The sequence below is a fragment of the Apteryx mantelli genome, chromosome 8, assembly GCF_036417845.1.
Source record: "Apteryx mantelli isolate bAptMan1 chromosome 8, bAptMan1.hap1, whole genome shotgun sequence".
NCBI classification, from domain to species: Eukaryota; Metazoa; Chordata; class Aves; order Apterygiformes; family Apterygidae; genus Apteryx; species Apteryx mantelli.
The window spans coordinates 11789886-11809211 of record NC_089985.1 but is presented as its reverse complement, the minus strand read 5'-3'; the positions used below and the strand labels follow the sequence as shown (position 1 = coordinate 11809211).

General features: G+C 55.3%; 1 protein-coding gene across 1 annotated transcript in view; it reads right to left on the bottom strand.

Annotated features, from left to right (window-relative positions):
- The window catches only part of CACNA1E (calcium voltage-gated channel subunit alpha1 E), a 106003-nt gene that overhangs the window by 34288 nt on the left and 52389 nt on the right, over window positions 1–19326 (bottom strand). The window contains exons 7-24 of the mRNA XM_067300616.1: window positions 19193–19308; window positions 17918–17971; window positions 17416–17505; window positions 16865–17074; window positions 15304–15416; window positions 14899–15011; window positions 14642–14773; window positions 14221–14293; window positions 13705–13822; window positions 13267–13334; window positions 11656–11753; window positions 8107–8163; window positions 6299–6901; window positions 4987–5270; window positions 3321–3480; window positions 2634–2763; window positions 2137–2196; window positions 1642–1748 (exon numbers count right to left, since the gene is read on the bottom strand). Of these exons, the coding sequence (XP_067156717.1) occupies window positions 1642–1748; window positions 2137–2196; window positions 2634–2763; window positions 3321–3480; window positions 4987–5270; window positions 6299–6901; window positions 8107–8163; window positions 11656–11753; window positions 13267–13334; window positions 13705–13822; window positions 14221–14293; window positions 14642–14773; window positions 14899–15011; window positions 15304–15416; window positions 16865–17074; window positions 17416–17505; window positions 17918–17971; window positions 19193–19308 (2586 nt within the window). The remainder of the gene's footprint in view (window positions 1–1641; window positions 1749–2136; window positions 2197–2633; window positions 2764–3320; window positions 3481–4986; window positions 5271–6298; window positions 6902–8106; window positions 8164–11655; window positions 11754–13266; window positions 13335–13704; window positions 13823–14220; window positions 14294–14641; window positions 14774–14898; window positions 15012–15303; window positions 15417–16864; window positions 17075–17415; window positions 17506–17917; window positions 17972–19192; window positions 19309–19326) is intronic.

Below are 19326 nucleotides of genomic sequence, written 5' to 3'. Positions count from 1 at the left end.
CATCCTTTTGGGGTGGGAACAGGGGGCCAGCAAGTGCCAATTATAGCAGTTAGGGGTGGTGTGGACACCCATCCGCTGGGGACCAGGCTGAGTCATTGACCTGCGCTTCTTCAGCCGCCAAGAGCTCCCCACCAAAAAGCCCTGATGAAAGACACATTGGAAGCCAAAGCCTCCGCTATTCTTCTGCAAACCCTTGAACCACCCAGCGGGTCTCCAGGTGCTGATACCTCCAGAGCTGCCCAGGATGGCAGAGCCCGAGTGGAGCTGCCTCGGCCGAGGGGACACCCGTGCAGCCTCGGAGGGCTCAGCCTCTCGAAGTGGTGGCGAGACCACAGTCTCAGCAGCCTCTACACATCTCTGGGTGGCTCCCAGGGGCCCAGGGCAACATCCCTGAGCACGGGGGTCTGCGATGAGTCCTCCCCCTGCGGTCCAGCCCATCCCAGAGCTGAGCAAGCTGAATTCTCCTGCGCTCCTTGCAAGGGAGAGTGTTGACCAAACACACCAGTGAGCCAGTGGGAAAGGGGCCGGGGGGGAGAGGAAGGGGAAAGGCAAAGCGCATGATTGAGCCGGGGAGGGTGCAAGGGAGCGGGAGCGGGGGGAAGGAGCTGCCATCCGGGAGTGAAATGGGAGGGATGGATTATGGGCTGTAATCCATCGAGCGCCCTTGGGGCTTGGGACCCCAGCGACCCCGAGACCCTCACACAGTACCTGAGCTGTGGACAAAGACAGGGCTTCAGTCTCTGCAGCTGCCAGGCCCTCCCCTTTCACCAGCACTAATGCCACCATCGCGAGTGTCCAAGGCACAAAGAGAGAACAACAACACGACAAACCCACGGCACAGGGGAATACGAGCCTCTCGTCTCCCCTCCTCAGGTGCCGTCGACGCACCGCAGCTCTGGGAACCATGGGGACTGCTCTTGTCATGCCACAGACCTCCGGCTGATACCAGTGCCCTGCCACACGGCAAAGCCCGGAGGTGATGCAGAGCGTGCATCGCTGTGGTGCAAAGTGCCTGGCTCTCAGTGGGAAGCTGCAGACAACACAAGGCCGACGGGCTCTTTGGACGAGGCAAATGCTGCCAGCCATCTGCCAGGCCCTGCAGGGCTCCAGGGAAGCACTTCCCTGGGAGCAGAGGGGATGCCACTGGCTGGAGGCACCATCTCCACGGTGAGCGCATGTTTGGAGGGCAGCTCCACCTTGCAGGCAGCTGCTTTTGCTGTCTGTGTGATCCAGGATGCATAACAGCTGCATAACTCCAGCCTGACCACCCTTTAGTCTTTTCCTCTCTCTTAACAGCCCTTTCTGCTCTCTTCAAAGTCCACTTTCACCACCAGTCTCTTCCTAGCATCTACAGGGCTTTCTTCTCCTTACCCTCTGCCTCCTTGCTCGCCAGCTAGACATTTGACAAACAGGGAGAAACAAATCTCTGTGGCTATACTTGTTTCGGGGTGCCAGCGACACAACCGGGCTTTGCAGGCAGCCCCGAGGTGCCGTGAGGAGGAGCTGTTTCAGGAGCAGAGCACAGGGGAGCAGGGAAAGCCAGAGAAAATCAGAATTCTTGTAGTCATAGTGCACAGACACATCGTCCTCCCACCCCGGCCAAGGAAAGGTCAAGAGCTGAAAGGGAAGACAGCCACTTACGCCAAGGCAAAAGCCACCAGTGCTCCCACCACCACAATGAAATCCAGAATATTCCAGAGGTCTCGGAAGTAGGAGCCATCCTGCAGGATCAAGCCCTGATCGATCATCTAGAGGAAAGCGGTGAGAAAAAGAGGCAGGAAATCAGCAGCTCAGCAGAGCCAAGTGAAAGCGGCCGCAGGTAGGGCATGCTGAGGAACCGGGGACATCGCTGGAGAACAGCAAACCCATCCTTGGGCCCAGCCACACTAGCACATATATAAACGAGCATCGCATTTCCTGGACTAATGCAGGAACCCTGAAGCTAGAGACCTACAGAAGCAGTACTGGGCACTCTCCGCTCCCATTGCTGAGAACCGCACCTACAAGTTTCTATCATCCACATTTTGGGACCAGAACTTAAAGACTGAGCTATTTCCCACGCGAGACACCCCACTCACAGCAAGCATGCTGCCAGACTTGTCACCACCTTACAGCCAGCCTGCAAGGGCCTCTCACCTTGATGACCATCTCGAAGGTGAAGACACCAGTGAAAACGTAGTCAAAATACCTCAGGACCTGCAGAGAGAGGGCGCAGGTGGGATGTCGGTCCAGAGCAGCTGCAGCCGCCCAGCAGACGGGCCCACCCAGATGTTGTTTCCACCTCACATGCCAGCACTTGCCCAGCCCAAGCACAAATGGAGGGCCTGTTTGCTTGTCCTGAGGCCCAACCTGTCACCTAAGTAGGCAGGGCAACCATGAACCTAGTCTATGTAGGTGGAAGATAAATATTTCCTGTGCATGGTGCAAGCTGCTCTGAAACCTCGCCGTGAGCCTGAATCATGCTCTGTCATACCAGTCCCTGCATGCATCGGTATCTCCCCACTTTAAGCTACTTTACTGTCACTCCAGTGCCCTGGTTCTGCTCTCCAGGCTCTAAACCCTACATGTGGGAGGCCGAGAGTGATTTCTGAGGGCCAGGTGGGGTGGGGGAAGCAAGGGAGATTTGCAATCACTTTGTTGCGGTCGGAGTTGGTCAGTACGGGATCCTCTGCTGCCAGGGCGATGCTGCTGGCCGCGATCACCAGGAGGATGCACATCTCGAAGTAGCGCAGGTTCACGATGTAGTGGCAGGCCCTCCGCACCCTGCCGGGAGACAGAGCACACCCGGCCGGTCAGCCAGCAGCCTGCGTCACGGCCCGCACGCAAAACCCACCTCGCGCCGCCAGCCGCCAGAGCAGAAAGATGGGCAGCAACGATCGAGGAGCAAAGAGAGGAAGCCCCAGGCTGGCTTGGGCTTGCCCACCCCTTTGCTTTGCCATCCTATCCCCAGACACCCTGCACCCAGCTGGAGCAAGGCGATGATAAGTCAGTGTACTTATTCTTCCAGCCTCCTGGAGCTGGCCAAGTGCTAAGAGGGGGTGCTCAAAAAAATGCAGAAATGTGCAACAAGCATTGAATAAAAATCACAGCTTGCAATTAACAACAGAGAGAGGACAACGAGCATGGCTAGAACAGCAGGAGAGCTCTCTCGGGGTTTGGGGAAGGACACTGGTGTTAATCAGGTTGTCTGGGAGTGTTTTATCTCCCTTCCCAAAGGGATCTCCTTTTTTCAAAGGTGATGTGTAGAGGCTTTGCCCCACCCAGCCCTCCCCAGCCCCAGGGCTGGGGTCCTCTGGTACCAAGGCCAAAAAATGTCTCACGGGTTCGTCGTGCTGAAGATGAACATGGAACTGTGAGGCACCATTGCTTTGCCCGTCTCACTTTTCTCCTTCTTCCGTTTCTTCTTCTCCATCTCCTCCTCATCCTCTTTGGTCTCTGCCTCCTTTAAGGGGCTGGCTTCTCCGTCTGTCTTGTTGCTAACTGCAAAAAAAAAAACAAAAACAAAAACCAAGAGCCTTTGCCTGGCCTTGCATTGCACAGGGCATGCGCACAGGCAACGGGAACGTGGTGCCAGGCACCATCAACAGCTGCTCTGCCGCGGGCACAGACGGCAGCCTGCCCTGCCTCCAATCATACCCCGCCGTGCTCCCCCAAGGGCCCCCGAAAGAAAGTCTTGCAGCTACGACAGCTCCGGGCTCCTCAGCATTGCTACGGCTGCTGCAATGCGAATGCAACAAAAATGAATTATGCACCTCCCGAGCAGCCTGCGAATGTCACTTCCACGCAGGGGGAGGGCGCGCACATGCAATCCGTGAGCTTTCTGCTTTACATCCCCACATCTAAGTTGTGCTGTTACAGAGAGAAAGATCAGAAGGAAGGAAAAGACACAGGCTGCCAGGATGAGACAGACTAAAGGGGTTTTAACAAGGCCAGCTTTTGCAGTGCTGTTTAATTAATAACAGTTTAAAGCGGCTCACCTTGACAGCAAGGATGCCTTTAGAGGGTTTGAGTGGCAGCAAGCTGGGCGGAGGCTGCTGATGTGTTAGGAAAAACAGGGGATTCAAATGTTTTGCCCAGGCATTGGCAAGGGGAAGTGGGGGGGAGGGATGGAAGGAAGGTGGAGGGATGCATTAAACGAAGAAGGAGACAGGAAGGAGGTGAGAAAGGGAGAAGGCAGAAGTGCTCTAGGGGAAGGGGAGAGGAGGTGAGAAAACAGCAGAGACAGTAGGAGGAAGAAACAAAAAGACGGGGATATAAGGCCCAGCACGAGGGCGAGAGAGGGCGGCTGCAGCAGCTTGCCGTGCCCTGCTGCAGCAGCCAGGCCTGGCTTTCCAGCACAGCATCCCCTCGGACAGGCTTCCCGGGGAGGCTCAAAGCAAAGCCATGACCACCTCTGGCTCAGAAAACTCCCGTTCAAGGACGTACCCTGCAGTGGAGCTGCTATCGCAAGGCATGGCAAGACCAGAAGAGAGGCCACGGTACACACCGTGCACCTCAGCTTACTCCAAGCCCAAGTGAGCTGAATCAAACTGGAGGTCACTGTCTCCACCAACGCCAGCACCGACGTACTGGAAACAAGCTAGCAATGCCCTGGGCCAACAAGGGCTGGCTCAGACACGTGAAGAAGGAAGGATCAGAGCCAGAAGACCCGAGTGGAACTACACTAGCCTTTGACCTGCGGTTTCCCGTTGGTGCCTCAGCTCTAGCTGGCTGCAAGCTGTCCCCTCTTGCGTGAGCCCAGCCATGCTCGTGGCACGTCAGCATGGCATTCAGGCTCAGCTGGGAGACTAAGGGCACCGCTTGTCTCAGCGGGGAGCAAGGAGCAACACGAAGAAGGCTGTCCCACATCATGCTACAGGTATGGATGGGAAATGAGCCACACGAATGACTTTCCAACCCCCCAGGGAACCGTTAGGGCACCCCAGCCCCACAGGCCAGGAGAGGAGCTGAGATGAGTGGGCTCAGGAAAGAGAGACAGGTCCTCACTCTGTACCACAGTGGAGTCTTGGACATCGATCATGATGGTGGTGCTCTCCGTGGCCTTCTCGGTGTTGGTGGTGATGGAGGAGAGGTCAGGCTCGCTCCTGCTCACGGCGCGACTTGCCTCCAGCTGCACGCTGCCCAGCAGGGCTTGTTCGCTGGTGTCCAGGCTGCTGCAGTCCTGCTCGGTGAGGCTGTCATTCTTCCCCTGCCCCAGCTCGGGCACAGTTTGCCGGGGGCTTCCCTCTTTGGTGGTCCCAACCAGCTCAGCGGCAGGGACCCCATTTGTCCTGCAGGAGGGAGGCGAGGAAAGGGAGGGAGAAAAAGAGAGGGAAGAAGATAAGGGGACAGCAACAGGAAGGAGCAGTGGGAGAAAATGGGGTGAGAGAAGAGATGAAGTTAGGAGAAGAAAGATAAAAAGCACAGGGAGCGATCAACTCCTTTGGACTTGTTCTTGCAGCACATCAGTCAAACACCAAGTCACTGCCCAAAAACCAGCTCCCACCCTGAGAAGCATGGCAGAGTCCCTCTCCAAGGTTTCCTGTGCTTTTCTTTCTGCCTCAGTCAGTTTTTCTCCAGTCTCTCATGTGGCAGACTGGGACAAGCTCACCTACAAGTAGCCACAAGACTACAAGATCCCTTCCTCTGGCTACAAACACCAAGGGCAGAAATAACAGCATCACCCCATGATCCGGCAGCTCATCACTTCCCTGAGGCCTCTCAACTCCTCCAAGACACAACACACGTGTGTCCCTCAAAACCCTCTCCTGGCTGAGAAGCTTGGAGGAGATGGGTTGCAACCCAGGAGCAGAGGTCAAGGGAGGTCCCTCCTGCTTTGATGCTCTCCAGCGGCCAAGGACATGCAACGTGCTCCCAAGCTGCGGAAGCCTTGAAAGCAGTAACCTCCAGAGCACGAAGAGGGAGGCGTCATGCCCATTTCGCTCACGCGGGGTCAGACGGGGATACATGCTGGACAGCCTGCGGGGAGGAGGGAGTCACTAAGGCCCCAACTTGGGAAACGAGGGAATTCAAAGAAATGGCTTCGACCCCGACTCTCGTTGCATGACGCAGGAGACCAGCAGAGATGGGGACACGGGCTGAAGGGACCCCGGGACAGGCTGGGGGTGGGGGCAGGAATGTGCTAAAAAGGAAAAATAGCTCCACAAAAGTAGATGTAGAAGAAAGAGAGAAAGAACAAAAGAGAAAGAAGAGGAAGTGCTGAGAGGCAGATCTCTCCCCCAAGACCGATTCCACGCAACCCCTCCACCTCCCGCTCCGCCACTCAGGGGACAGGGTGTCTGCAGGAAGCAGTCGGTACCTCGCAGTCTCCTGGCTCGCCTCCGGCTCCCCCTCCATCAGGTCCTCCGCTGCGGCAGTGGCCCCGTGCCGGTCCCCATCCTGCGTCCCCTCCGCGGGGCCGGCTTCCTCCAGACCCGTTTCCTGGCTGGCCGAGCAGCTCTCCAGGGCCCCGGCGGGCTCCTTCCCCTCGGTCCTCACTTTCCGGTGCCGGCTACGCCGCTGGCTCTGTCTCAGCCGGGCTCTGTCCTCGATCCCCCCTCCGCCCCCGTCCTGCTCGCCCGGCTCGCAGTTCCCGTGGCACGACTTCTGGTGCCACGGCTCCTTGTCCCGCTTGGCGCGGGGCGACGGGCTCCTCCTGTCCTCCCCGGGGTTGGCCCCCGGGGCCGGCTGCTCAGGCCCTTCGGCTGGCGGCCGCTCGCCCTTGCTGCCCTGCTCCTCCTCGCACTTCTCCAGCGCGACGCCTTCCCCGGGCTTCTTCCTGCGGAAGATGCTGGCGTGCGGGTTGATGAGCGGCGGCTCGTCCTTGTTGATGCCCTCCTGGCTGGACATCTGCATGTGCCGCCGGAGCTGGCTGGTGCGCTGCTCCCACACCGACATGTGGTGCCGCCGGCGCCGCTCCCGTCTGCAACGGCGACAGCAAGGGGGTTGGCGTCCCGGCCGCCAGCACGCGGCCCCCCGGCCCGGCCCGGCCCCCCCCGCGCCCCAGAGACGAGACAGACCCACGGGCTGGAGACATCAGGGATGCGCTCGAGCCCCCGGACACGCAGAAGACAGACGTGACCACGCCACGGACGTGCAACAGCTCAGCTACGGGGGGGATGGCCGCCAGCGCCAGCACCGTCCCCACCCTGGCCATGCTGAGGCTGGGCTACACTCGCTGCACCAAGGCCCGGCTTCGCCTCCAGCTCAGGGTGCGGAGAGAAGACCAGGGTGAGGACGGTGCCGAGGCGTCTGGCCCCAAACCCAGGGGAGGGCGCAGGGCCAAAACAGATTTATTGTGTGGGGAGGAATGAAACGCAGTCACTGGGGCTACGGGCTCGGCTTCTGCTTGGTTACCAGCCCTTCGGCATCCCTCCTGTGCCGGAAGTTGGGCAGGAACTGTACTTCCGCCCCTTGGGAAGATCTCAAGGTGAAGGAGGACACCCTTTCCGAAGATCCACGGCAGCGCCTCCAGCCCACGAGGAGCAGGACGGGGGCCCGGCCTGCCCCATCCTAGGCGGGCGGTGGCGGCCTTCCTCGCCCCTCGCTGGCACGCGTCGACGTGCCCCAGGGCCCCGGCGGAGCAGAGGCCCGGCATCGCCCTCCTGGGGCCGGCCGGCCGGGGCAGGGGCAGGGGTGGCAGCGCAGGCCGGCTTTGGGCCGCCTCCCCGGGAAGCCCGTGCTCAGAGGGAGGGCCGAGCTGCGCGTTTTAAGACCTTAAAGGAAACCTTTAAGCGTCGCAAACGCAAGCGCCCTGGAGAAGACAGACATATCCTTCCCCGACACACCTAGGGACACAGAAACACGCGGACAGGCGCACGCGTGCGCACACGCACACCCTGCTCACGCGTTCACAGGGAGCTCCGCACAGCTGCACGCGCCGGCGGCACAAGCACCCGCGCGGGCGCCCAGAGGCTGGGCACGCACACAGTCACAAACGCACACGCACGCACCAACAGGGGCACAAGGGAGGGCGCTGAACACGGGCACGCACGCCAAAACACCCACGCGTGCAAGGGCGCGCAGACGGGAGCGCCGCGGGCGCCGGCACCCGCTCCGCGCAGACACGCACGCGCACACAGGAAGCGCACGAGCCACACACAACACGCAACCCCGTGGCCCACATACAGGTGGCTGCTGCGTGGCTCCCACATCGACATGTGGTGTCTCCTTCGCCTGTCTCTTCTGGGGAGGAAAAACAAACCAGTTCAAGGCCCCTCACCCTCCGTCCCCGGACGGCCAGGCGTGGGCGCAGCGGCACAGGGCCGGAGGCCGCGCGCTCGGACGCCGCCCTCCCGTCGCACCCGCGCCCCGGGGCGGCAGCGCCTGCCCGTGGGCAGCCCGGGGCTCCTGGCGCGTGAGCCGCTGGCTGCTGGGATGCCAGAGCACGCGAGCCGGCAGCAACCCCCCTGCACGCACGCCCGCCCGCACGGCCGATCCGATCCGTGCAGGGACGCCTGCGCTCGCGCACACACGCACCCTGCACCCGTCGCCGCATTTGCGCACCCCACCGGGGCACGCTGCCGCTCCCGCCCAGGGGGATGCACACGCCGACGCCGGCGCCAGGGCTGCGGATCCTTTTTGCTGAGCGTCGCTGCCATGCAAGGGAGACGCGGCAAAGGAAGCTGCCCCGCCAGCTTTACTTGGGCTTGCCGGGTGAGCAACCGCAGGGCAGAGACAGCAGCGCAGGCTCCAGCCACGCACAAGCCCTGGCTACCTCCCCGGGTAGTTAACAGCTCTTCTAAATTGCTCTGATTGCAGAAAGAGCTGTTTGATTCACTCCTCGTGAGCCACACGCTAATTTTACAGAGGAAGCAATGTGTCAGGCCAGCCAAGAGCTGCTCAGAGCCATCACCACAGGGTGATGCAGCAGCGTCTGCTCTCCTGAGACAGCAGAGAACGGAGAGGAACACGAATCTCCCCAGGAAAGCAAGGTGCAAGCACAGGGCTGAGATCTTGGCAGAGCCTGTTTCATCCGAGTAGCCCTGACACGGAGAGATGCCTAACGTGGCCGTCAGTGTCATTTACCCCAGCCTTCAGGCAGCTCATGAGATTCAAGACTTTATCCTCAGTCCCAGCTCACAGAAGATTCAGATATGTGCAGCTCCAAGTAAACAGCCACAAAGTATATGCAAATGCACATGCAGGGATTTACGTCTTTTGCTGACCCATATGTAAACAGCATATGTGTGCAAGACATGCAAGCAAATATGCTCCACACACGTGAACAAGAGCGTGTGTGCACACAGAGCTCGCGCCTGCAGGACAGCGCATAGCTAGCTGCTTTCATGCAACTGCAACGCCACCCTTAGCAGCCGGGTCAGTCATGCTGGCTATTGCCTCCATACGGCCACGTTACAGCTACACGCGCAGGAACAGCCCAGCGCCACGCTCGAGGCACGGCAGTTAGCGACTGAGATTGCACCTGCACGCCCCTGTCCGTGCAGACATGATTCACGAGCAGGCACCCTCCGCCTGGCACACGCCGCTATTCCTACAGCGAGTGGCCAAGCCTTCAGTGGCGTCCACGCGCCACAATAGGCATCAACACATTACTGCGTCCACATGCGTCCATCTGGACACCCACTCATCAAACAGCCCAAGCCATCTGCACCAACGGCGCCCATGTACAAATACAATACTCCAATCTGCACCACAGCCACCCACGCCAACCTGGCCACGTGGGAGCACTCGCACTGAACGCAACCAGGCCTCTCCGCACACGGAAACCCATCTACCAAACCTGCCTGCCTCGGGTACCCACATACAAACAAAACCATCTGTGTCTGCACACACCCAACCATGGAGACCAAATCTGCTTCGTGATTGGAGTTTCCAACAGCCCTTCAGTACCTCCTCTGCTCTTGCTTCCACCCGCTGTGATTCCCCACCATCCCTGCCCTGGCTGCTAACGAGTGGTGGTAGCACCGAAGGGACATGAGAACTGGAGGTGAAAAATGTCACCCTCGCAGCACTGCACACCCTTCTCTGCCCTGGAAATTACTGAGCCTGATGAAGGGGAGGAACTGGAAAACAGATCTGCAGATATCAATACCTCCCATTTCAATGCCACTAGAACAAAAAAAATTAAGGCTAAAAAATCCATTTTCTTAACTAGCTGTATTGACAAGGGCTATAAAACTCTAGCAAGGATGTACAGCGTGGTCAAATCCTTTATGTGCCCTAATATATTCCATCTTCCCCCTCTTCTCTCATATGTGTCTATTCTCAAGCCTTTACTGCAACCTAAACCCCTTTATTCCCTCCCTTTATCCAACACGTTCACAATGGCAGCCAGAGCCAGCCACAACACACAGACTCCAAGATTTCAAACCTCCCCCCAGCATCTTCCCATCAGCCTGTGAGGAAGAGCCAGTGGCCAGGCACAGATTTATGTGTTGTTATGAAAATCGCTTCACCCCCCGCGACCAGGGCTGTGTCTGTGGCTGCTTGGAGACTAGGCAGGTCTTAGAGATCTCTCTGGCCCATGCTGCCATTCAAAACGCCAGGCACGCCTGCAAGTTCCTGGCCTTGGACCATCGCAGCCCACTGCTGCAGAGCCAAGGAGTTTGGGGAGCTCGGGCAGTTCCTAGCAGACGAGAGGAACTTCAACGCTTTTTCTGATCCTGCTGATCAGAGCTCATCTGAAGACACCAGTTTCTCTCGGCAAATTTGCAAGAGATTCTGCAGTGTACAAACTTGGCTTGGTTTCAAAGCATAATGAAACCCAAAATTCCCTGGGAAGGGATTCTATATTAAAAAAAAAAAAAAAAAAGTCCTTTCAGCCGTACTGAAATGTACTGTTTTGGAAAAACAAATCAAAACGCCTCGTTCCAATGTTGACTTTGAAAGTTTTATGTGATTTAGACCATATGACACTGCAAAATAAAGGAAAAAAAAGCATCTAGAAAGGAAAAAACAAAACTTTCTTCTGCTGAAATGCAGAGATAGGCTTTTTAACACTGTGTCGGGGATTTTATGTGATTTTGTTTTTTTCTTCCCCAAATCAAATTTCTGTAAAATCAAATGTGGTTTTGCAAACCCGCTCCATTTCTCATAACTGCATTTGCTATCAAAGAAGGCGCCTGGGGGAGATTTCCAACACTGCTGCTCCCAAGACTCCTTTCTTTCCCCCACATCCCTGGCTGCTCTCCTGCACCTCTGCCCCAAAAAAATGCTAGATGGGAGCAAATGTCACCAGTGTTTCTTCTTCATCCTCAAGAAATGACCAATTTTCCCTTCTCCGGCCTCCTTCCCTATCCCTAGCAGCAGCCCTGAGTATCTGAGCTTTATATTTGGAGCAGAAAACCTCTTTTAGCAGACTTCTTCCATACACCAGCATTGAGGCTCCTGCTTGAGGCAGCAATTGGCAGCCCCAAGTCCTTCCTGGTGGCCTGGTCTCGCTCACTGCTCTGACACCTCTCTGAAAGGCACTGCTGTCTGGGGGGAGCCCACTCACGTAGATACCCATCCATCCTTAGAAAAACACCCTGAGAGGGAGTCAGCCCTTGCAGGACCTCCTTTCTCACCCAGGGACCAGGCAGCCCTGCAGCCAGCTGAGGCTGGCCCAGCTTTAGGGGCTCGGATTGCATCTCTGTCCTTAGGGCAGCAAAACTAACTTGCCCACACTGGGCTCAGGGGGCACTGGGGTAGCGGTGATGGCGGAGGGTCACTCACTCGATAGCAGGCATGTTTGGGGCAGACATTGGGCTGACTTCTTTGGCTTTCTGAAGGGCGTGCTTCTGGTTAAAGGCCTCCTCTTCCTCCTGCTCATCCTATGGAGAAAACAGAGGAGTCGCTTAGTGGGACGTTGGCATTTCAAGGAAACATGCACCCCTCAGAGGCAGCAAGGGGCGTGTGGGGTTACCTTTGACACCAACAGAAGACCCCAGTCTAGACTCAGGGGAGAAGGGGGGAGCAGGCACCAGTATTTCCAGAAGACAGCTTTTATTCTCCTCATGCTACAGGAGCACAACTTCCTCACTACAACAAATCTTTATGAAGGCGTTGACGCTACTTAAATAAGTGAACCCAGCCTACTCCAGGCAAGAACTGGGCTGTGTAAGCTGGAACCACCCCAGACGGTATAGATCAGCACAGCCCTCTCCTTCATAGACACAGGGGCGAGACAGGCATCACCCTGATGGAGTGGGATGCAAAGGCTCCATGAATGACCCCAGCAGACACCATATTACTTTAATGAGCACAGCTGTGTCATTGGGTGAAAAAAATTCATTAGGTGCTATTAGTGCTCATTCAGCCTTTTCAAAAACTCAGTGTTCTCTTAATTGATGCTTCAGAGCCACCAGGCGAGGTACGGCACATGAGGGACAGGGAAACCTCGCAATCAGCATGCCCCAGGGCTCTCCTACCCTTCTCATCCGATCGGCAGCCAGCAGCCCTTGGAAGCACCGCCTGCACTAGCCACAGGAGGCAAAGCGCTCCCCCATGTGCAGCCCCAAAGACAAATTAGCACCACAAACTCTTCCACTCCATTTCCTCTGCTGCTAACGGGTCAGATTTACACCAGCGTAGAGGCCTCTTGGGGAGCCCAGAGGACGTGCATAATAGGCACGGGCTCTGCAAAAAATGGGCAGTGTGGGATCTCTGAGCCTATTCAAAGAGCAGCAACGATGCTTGCAGCTTTCGCCTACTCACCATTATCCAAATGGTGGCCCAATATTTCAGCATTCCCCAAATATTTCCCAGCATGGCCTTAAAAGCAACCAAATCCAATAACCTTTTCAAGCACCATCCTAAATTGCATCCTAAATCATGTCCACTGCCCCACAGGCAGATGGGGAATAACTATTGACACCACTGAAAAGCGCTTCACACTTTGCATCTCCAGAGTGCTTGACAAATAGTCATCCCTGCATCAGACTCCAGCAGATAGATGAGAGTTATCTCAATCTGGCCTGAGGCAAGTGAAGCCGGCAAGTTTAAATGGAGAAACAGTTTAGCCACACTTGATGTGAAGTGTGGGTGTTCCTGGAGAGACATGAGACAAGCAGGTTTAAGTACTTTCCTGAATCAAGGTCTAACTGGCTTTGAGCAACAATACAGGCTTGTGTTTCAGGAGAGCTCCCTGTGTACCCTCCTGGAGGAAGAGTCCTCACTTCCAGTTTGACCTGACCCCTTTCAAGGCAGTCTGAGCTTAGGAAGAAAATGGCCTTAGCTCTAAAGTGACCATGGTCACAAGTGCTGCTCTTGGTGCCTTTCCTGCTCGCCCCATCCTTCGCAATCTTCACACCAGCAAGAGAACAAAACTGAGCAACTAGGACGTACCTTGGTGAGCTCCTGAGCATTGGCCAGGTTGTCCACAGCAATGGCCAAGAAAACGTTCAGCAGAGTATCTGTGAGCAGCTAAGGACGCACAAGCCATATGCTAAGGGCACAGTGTCCACAAACACCCAGGGAGAAGGAGCCCAAACCCAGCTCTGGAGGCTCCTGACCAGCTCGGTGAGGAGCGGCTGAAGGAACAAACTCCTCACCCATCCCATACACATAGTCCTCGGTGCGTGGGGGGCACAGGCACTTCCTGACAGCCTCCTTCTGTACATTTGGAAGGTCTGGGGCTGCCCCACATGTGATAGGACTCCCTTAGTTAGGAGAGAGCTACATCTCTGAGGAGAAATAAGGAGTGGGTGGGCAGGGTGAATGCCCTCAGAGAGGGAGACGAGATGGAGTTGTCTCTTACTAACAGCACAACAGCCAGGTGGATACAGTTTCCAAACAAGGTGAGGACGATGAAATAGATGGAGGACCACATGCCTGAGCGAACGCCTCCCTGGGAGCGGATGCCATTGTACATCACCTCATTCCAGTCCTCACCCGTCAGGATCTGCACAAAAACAAGCCAGCAGCTCTATCACCAGTGCTTTCTTGTGACCTAGACAGCCCACTGGATCCATCCCACTCATGTGCACAGGGCAGAGACCCCACACAGAGAATAACCCAGCTCTACAGCTGCAGTACTTGAAGGAGAAGAGATCAGACTCTCTGATGAGGATTTAGGTCTCCTCAGAAGAGTTTTGAAACTCTTCCACCTTGCATAATGGAGAAGAGAGCCATATCTTTTGTTATATGGGAGGAGATATAGGAAGTGAGTTATATTGTAAGAAGGGAGCTCCCTTGCTTTAAAAAGCCCCATCCAGACGGAGTCAGGATATGACATCTGGGGGGAGCAAGCAGATGGTTCCAACCCATTTGCTTGGTGTTCCTGTGCCACTCAGCTCCTACCTGGAACACTGTCATGATGGCTGCAGGGAAAGTGTCAAAGTTGGCTGAAGGTGTCCCATCAATGAAATTAAACCTGGAAGTGGAACCAAAAGGATGCAAGTAAGCTGGAGTAAAGAAGTCATCAAGCTAGAGACTGCCATCCTCTCAGCTCTCTTGTGCTTAGGATGACTTTTCCCCACTTTAAGGAAGGTCTCCTGAGAATTTGGTGCCAGAACTCAAAATGCATCCTGTCCAGAAGGGCCCATGCAGCCCAGAGGGACTCCCCTGCACTGGAGCAAGGGCTCTTATATGGGAGAGGTACTACTGCTAGCAACATGCTGAGGTGCAGGCTGCAATCTTCCTAGGCACCCAAGAAGGCATCATCATTTGGCTTTGAAAACACCCAGCGAGGCTCCTTTTCCCCAGAACTGCAACAACCTACCTGCCTCCAAACAGCTGCATTCCCAACAGGGCAAAGACTACAATGAAGAGGAAGAGGAGGAAGAGCAGACTGATAATAGATTTCATGGAGCTCATCAGTGAGACCACCAAATTCCTCAGGGATGCCCAATATCTGGAAAACACAGGCATTGCTGGAGCACGAACAGTGAGGCTGCCATGAGAGCAGGACTGATCGGATCTGGGCCATAAGCCAAGCTCCAAGCGGGAAGGTGACAGGCACGGATATTTGGTACATACTTGGTTATTTTAAATATTCGCAGGAGCCGGAGGGCTCGTAGGACACTGATCCCAAAAGAAGTCCCTGGTCTGAAGATAGCCCAAACCACTTCGAAGATGCTTCCCACTGTAACCTGAGAAGCAGACATGGCCATGAGAATCAGCGCATGTGCACTTTGAAGATGAGCACAGACAGCTCAGGACAGGCTGTCACAGGAAATCTGTTTCCCATGCCTGAGGATGAGGCACTCAGCAACCTTGCCCCAAAACCTGGGGTCTCAGCCTGGCAAGAGCAGGCTGTCCCAGGAGAAAGGGCTCCCCTGGGCTCTAAGAGGGCTGTCCCGCTCCTCTCCCCCTTGGGTGCCTTATGCTCTCAGCAGCCTGTCAAACATCCCCCTGACCTGCAGCATTTTTGGGGCTGCTTACCCCACAGTCGAAACAGTTGAACGAAGAATGGAAGTAAAGGCGTGGCCCCATCCCATACATCTTTAAGGACATCTCCAGGAGGAAGAGACCGAGGAACAGGAACTCTGCATAGTCTGAAACAGAGAAAACCCAGACGCATGATCCTCAGGGGTGCAGAGCTGTGCAGAGTGCTCCATTTGCACCCATCAGTAGCCCACATCGCACACCAAGAGGTGAGACAAGTTGAGGAGTAGGCTGCTTCTCCCAGTTTGCTCAGGCCAGGGTATGAGCTGGAGGAAGCCTGTCTGTGAGGAGCTAATTTGCGAATAACAGAGCACCGACCTCATGAGTTAATGTTTCAGGGCGGGTGCACTGTTGTCCCAGGGGCTTCTGAGAAGACCAGAGATGGCTGGCATGGAACAGAGCAGCTGTTCAACAGTATACAACAGTGGTTGGGGCATCAGCAAAGACGTTAACCACACTACACTGTAGGGGAATATTAGCAATCTGGATGTAAATCATTGCACAGCTGGAATTTGGCCAGTGTAACTGAGCCAAACAGCCAAGAGCCAGTGAAAAGCTCCTCAAGCTATTTCATGAACATTAGCAGGCAAGAATCTGGCTTTTCACCTTCTCCAAAAGATGCTTCTCACCATGACCAGCTGCCATACCACACTGTGTCATGCTGGGATCGCGGCAGGCCTGAGTGTGCAAATGCAGATTTGGGCAGGCCTGGTGCTTGACGGGAACATTTTCAAGGTGAAGTAATAACACGGCTGAGAAACCAACACTCTCCCTACTGCAGCAGCTCAGGAGTAATGCATGACTGCCACGGGGTTGGACTGTGCTGCTCTGCAATTAGCACCACACTAGAATGAACATGGATATACTGCCTCCAAGACCTGACCTTGTATCTTGGCCCACAGAGGGCTAGGGGAACATTTCAGTAACCAGCATCAGCCTCGGGGATCTCCATATCATGCTCTACCAGCTGCTACTACACCAAAATTTTAACCAGGAGGTTTTCCCACGACCATTGCCCAGACCCCACTGGCAACTTGCACCTTTCCAGCTTGGCCCCCACAATTGTTTGTGAGCGTTTAGAGATGGATTTTTCAGCAAACTTTTCGTAATCACTGTTGCAATTTTAAGATAAATCCAACTGAGACTCAGTCTGCTCCTCTTTCTCAACAAACATGACATCTGAAGGGCATGGGGCCTGTAAAACTCCTCCATGTTTGCCCACTGGGCTGAGAGAGACATCAACAGCCACAGGGCCAAGGGCAATAGCAGGTGGCTGTACACAGCCCTTCATTACCAACAATGAACGTAATTCAGGTTATTCCCCTGATCCCCACCCTAGCTTCAAACCAGCACAACTCTGGTGGGATTCATTCCCATGCCTCCCAGGGCAAGAAGCCAGCCAGCCCAAGAGCATGCTGCAGCCTCCAGGTGCTGGAGCTCCCGCACAGTCACGCAGCTTGCCGGAGACAAAAGGTTGGCCCCAGGCCCAGGACGCTTTGCCTTCCCTTTTGCGCCCATGCAATGCTCTAACACACCTACACAAAGACCTGGGACTCACAGAGGAAGTGGGTGAGCCAGGCTGGCTGGTTGTGGTGGACGATGGCCACGCAAGCAGTGTTGAGAGCCACCAGGCTCAAGACAATCCAGTAGAAGACCTGGGATTTCACCATGTGGCGGACGGAGATGCGCAGGAGTCGCTCTTTGTGCCGGAAATAGGAGGCGCCATTCAATTTGGCACCTTTGATGCTGGAGCGACTCAAGGGGTTACCTGAGGGGAAACAGGGGGGATGCCAAGGTGAGTGAACTTGTCAAGTGCTTCCAACTGCTTCATGACAAGGAAAGAGGATGGATGGCTCACAGAGCCTGCTCTTATGGGACAGGACTTAACCAGACAGTTCCTAAATGGCACAAGGTGCAGTGGACGGTTTGCCCCCATTCGCTACCGCACTAGCAGAGACAGAGGATCTGTGACAACCTCCACATGCTGGATGCAACCCTCACAACTTGACATGGTGTGCTGGTGTAGCAGAGGCTTTGGGGAAGGAAGCTTCAAATTGCACTGACCCAAGTTTGGATGAAGAGGTCTTCTCTGAGCCAGCCTCCGCTCACCCACTGAGGCGATATCAACACAGTGCTCGTCACTGGAGTCACGATTCATGGCATCTGTCCGGTTCCTTTTGATGGTTGCTCGCCTGAGCACTGGAAAGGAAAGAGGAGTGGGAATAGGAGCTGTGGCTGCCGAGCTCTGCCAGCAATCTGCTCATCAGACTGGGACCTGCAAGTCAGTACATGGCTAGCTCAGGTCTGGTAACAGGATGGAGCCATGACCTGCTTCCCAGCTAGTCCTGTGGGCAGGACCAGACATCCCCTGGGCTCCATGCTCTCCATGGGCTTGTGCTATCCCCAGTCCCACTAGGCTGCTCTCAATCCACCTCCCTGCAGCCCTCTCTGGGGCCACAGACCCGCTAGCCAGGAGGAACCCTGAGGCCATTCCCAGACCTCCCTCCTCACGTCATAGCTGGTTCCTGGCCTCTAGAGATTTCAATCTCCAGCTGCAGGCAAGCACAAGGACCAACCAGCAGATACTTAGGCAGGGCATTACTCATCTTACCTTCTAAGGCTGAAGTCCCAGCGTTTTTGTTCTCTTCAGCCAGCATGACTTCCTCTACACAAAACACACAGTTTAGCATCAGCATCAGGAGACAAGACACTGTCAATTGAGGGATGTCGTTAAAGTGCCAAATTTTACTGCCTTGTACCTAAGCATTTTGCCCAGCCCAAAAGTAGGCTGCAGACCCTTGTCAAGTACTGGGTAAGCATCCAAAATCAAATTGTCGGGGGTGGCAAGGGTTACAGCACGTTACATTGGGAAAAAAATAATTCTAATCAACCGTTCTTCCTCCGCCATAACCTCACCAAATAGTTTGAATATTGTGGAGAGAAAAGCCAGTTTCTGAGTTATGCCTTTGGAGGAGAGTCCTTCGCATATCCCCCTAACGTCTCTGAAGGACTCCTCACCCTCTCCTAACTCCTCAAAGAGGCACAAAGTCTTTCTCCCCACACATTTGCAAGCTAACTTTAATTATGGATTCACAGTTTCTAAAAGCTGGTAGATTTGTCTCTCTGTTGTAGATCTCACAAAAGCTGGGTCATAGGGCTAGCCAGTCTAGGCAGAAAAGGATCTAACTAATGCACACCAAGCCAGATCTGCACGTAGATAGTGCTACACTCATTTTAAGACACTAAGATGAGAGCCTGCAAATTGTCAGCTTTCTGGAAAAGAAAAAAGTGCTGAACTTGGAACAGCCTGAAAGTGTGGTTGGGACAAGCAAGACAGTCTTGGATGCACTGACTCATCAAAACTATTCCACCCTGCAGGGATCAACCTGAACTAAACTTCCAAATCCAAACTGCCCTGAGCAGCGGAAACATCTGAATCCAAGACCAAAGCCGAGATCTGTGGCTCAGGCCTTGTTTCAAGTTAACAGTACTTTAAGTCTGTATTTTAGATGGAGGTGTAAGTCTTCCCCTGCCAGAGCGGGATGACTGAACTGACCCCCACAACCTAGCAGAAACCTTAGGGTAGCTCTTTCAGTAAGAAGCAAGGAGGCAAGCTGCATGCTCATGACAGGTTGGAGGCCAGCACTTGCACGTGGAGCTTGCCCCATCAGAAGTCAGCAGAAAGCCAAAAAACGCCTCTACCGCCACCTGTGTTCTTCCAGGTGGGGGCAGAAGCCCTGACCTGAGCACCAAAATGCCACAGGGACAGATTTAACTGGAAAACCACTGATACCACACGAGGGCAGAGGCAGACAGGGCTCTGGGCCCCGCCACTTTTCCAGCACCCAGCAGCAGTGGCCCCGGCCAGCAGTCGTCCAGCCTTTACCTGCTTTGTCTATCCAGGCACGATAGCCGTTCAGCTCCCGCTCGATCTGCTGCTGGCGCCGCAGCTTCATGAAGGCTCGGCGATTCTCCACTCTCTCTCGCTCTTTGGCGAACTCCCTGGAAAAGGGCGGAGAG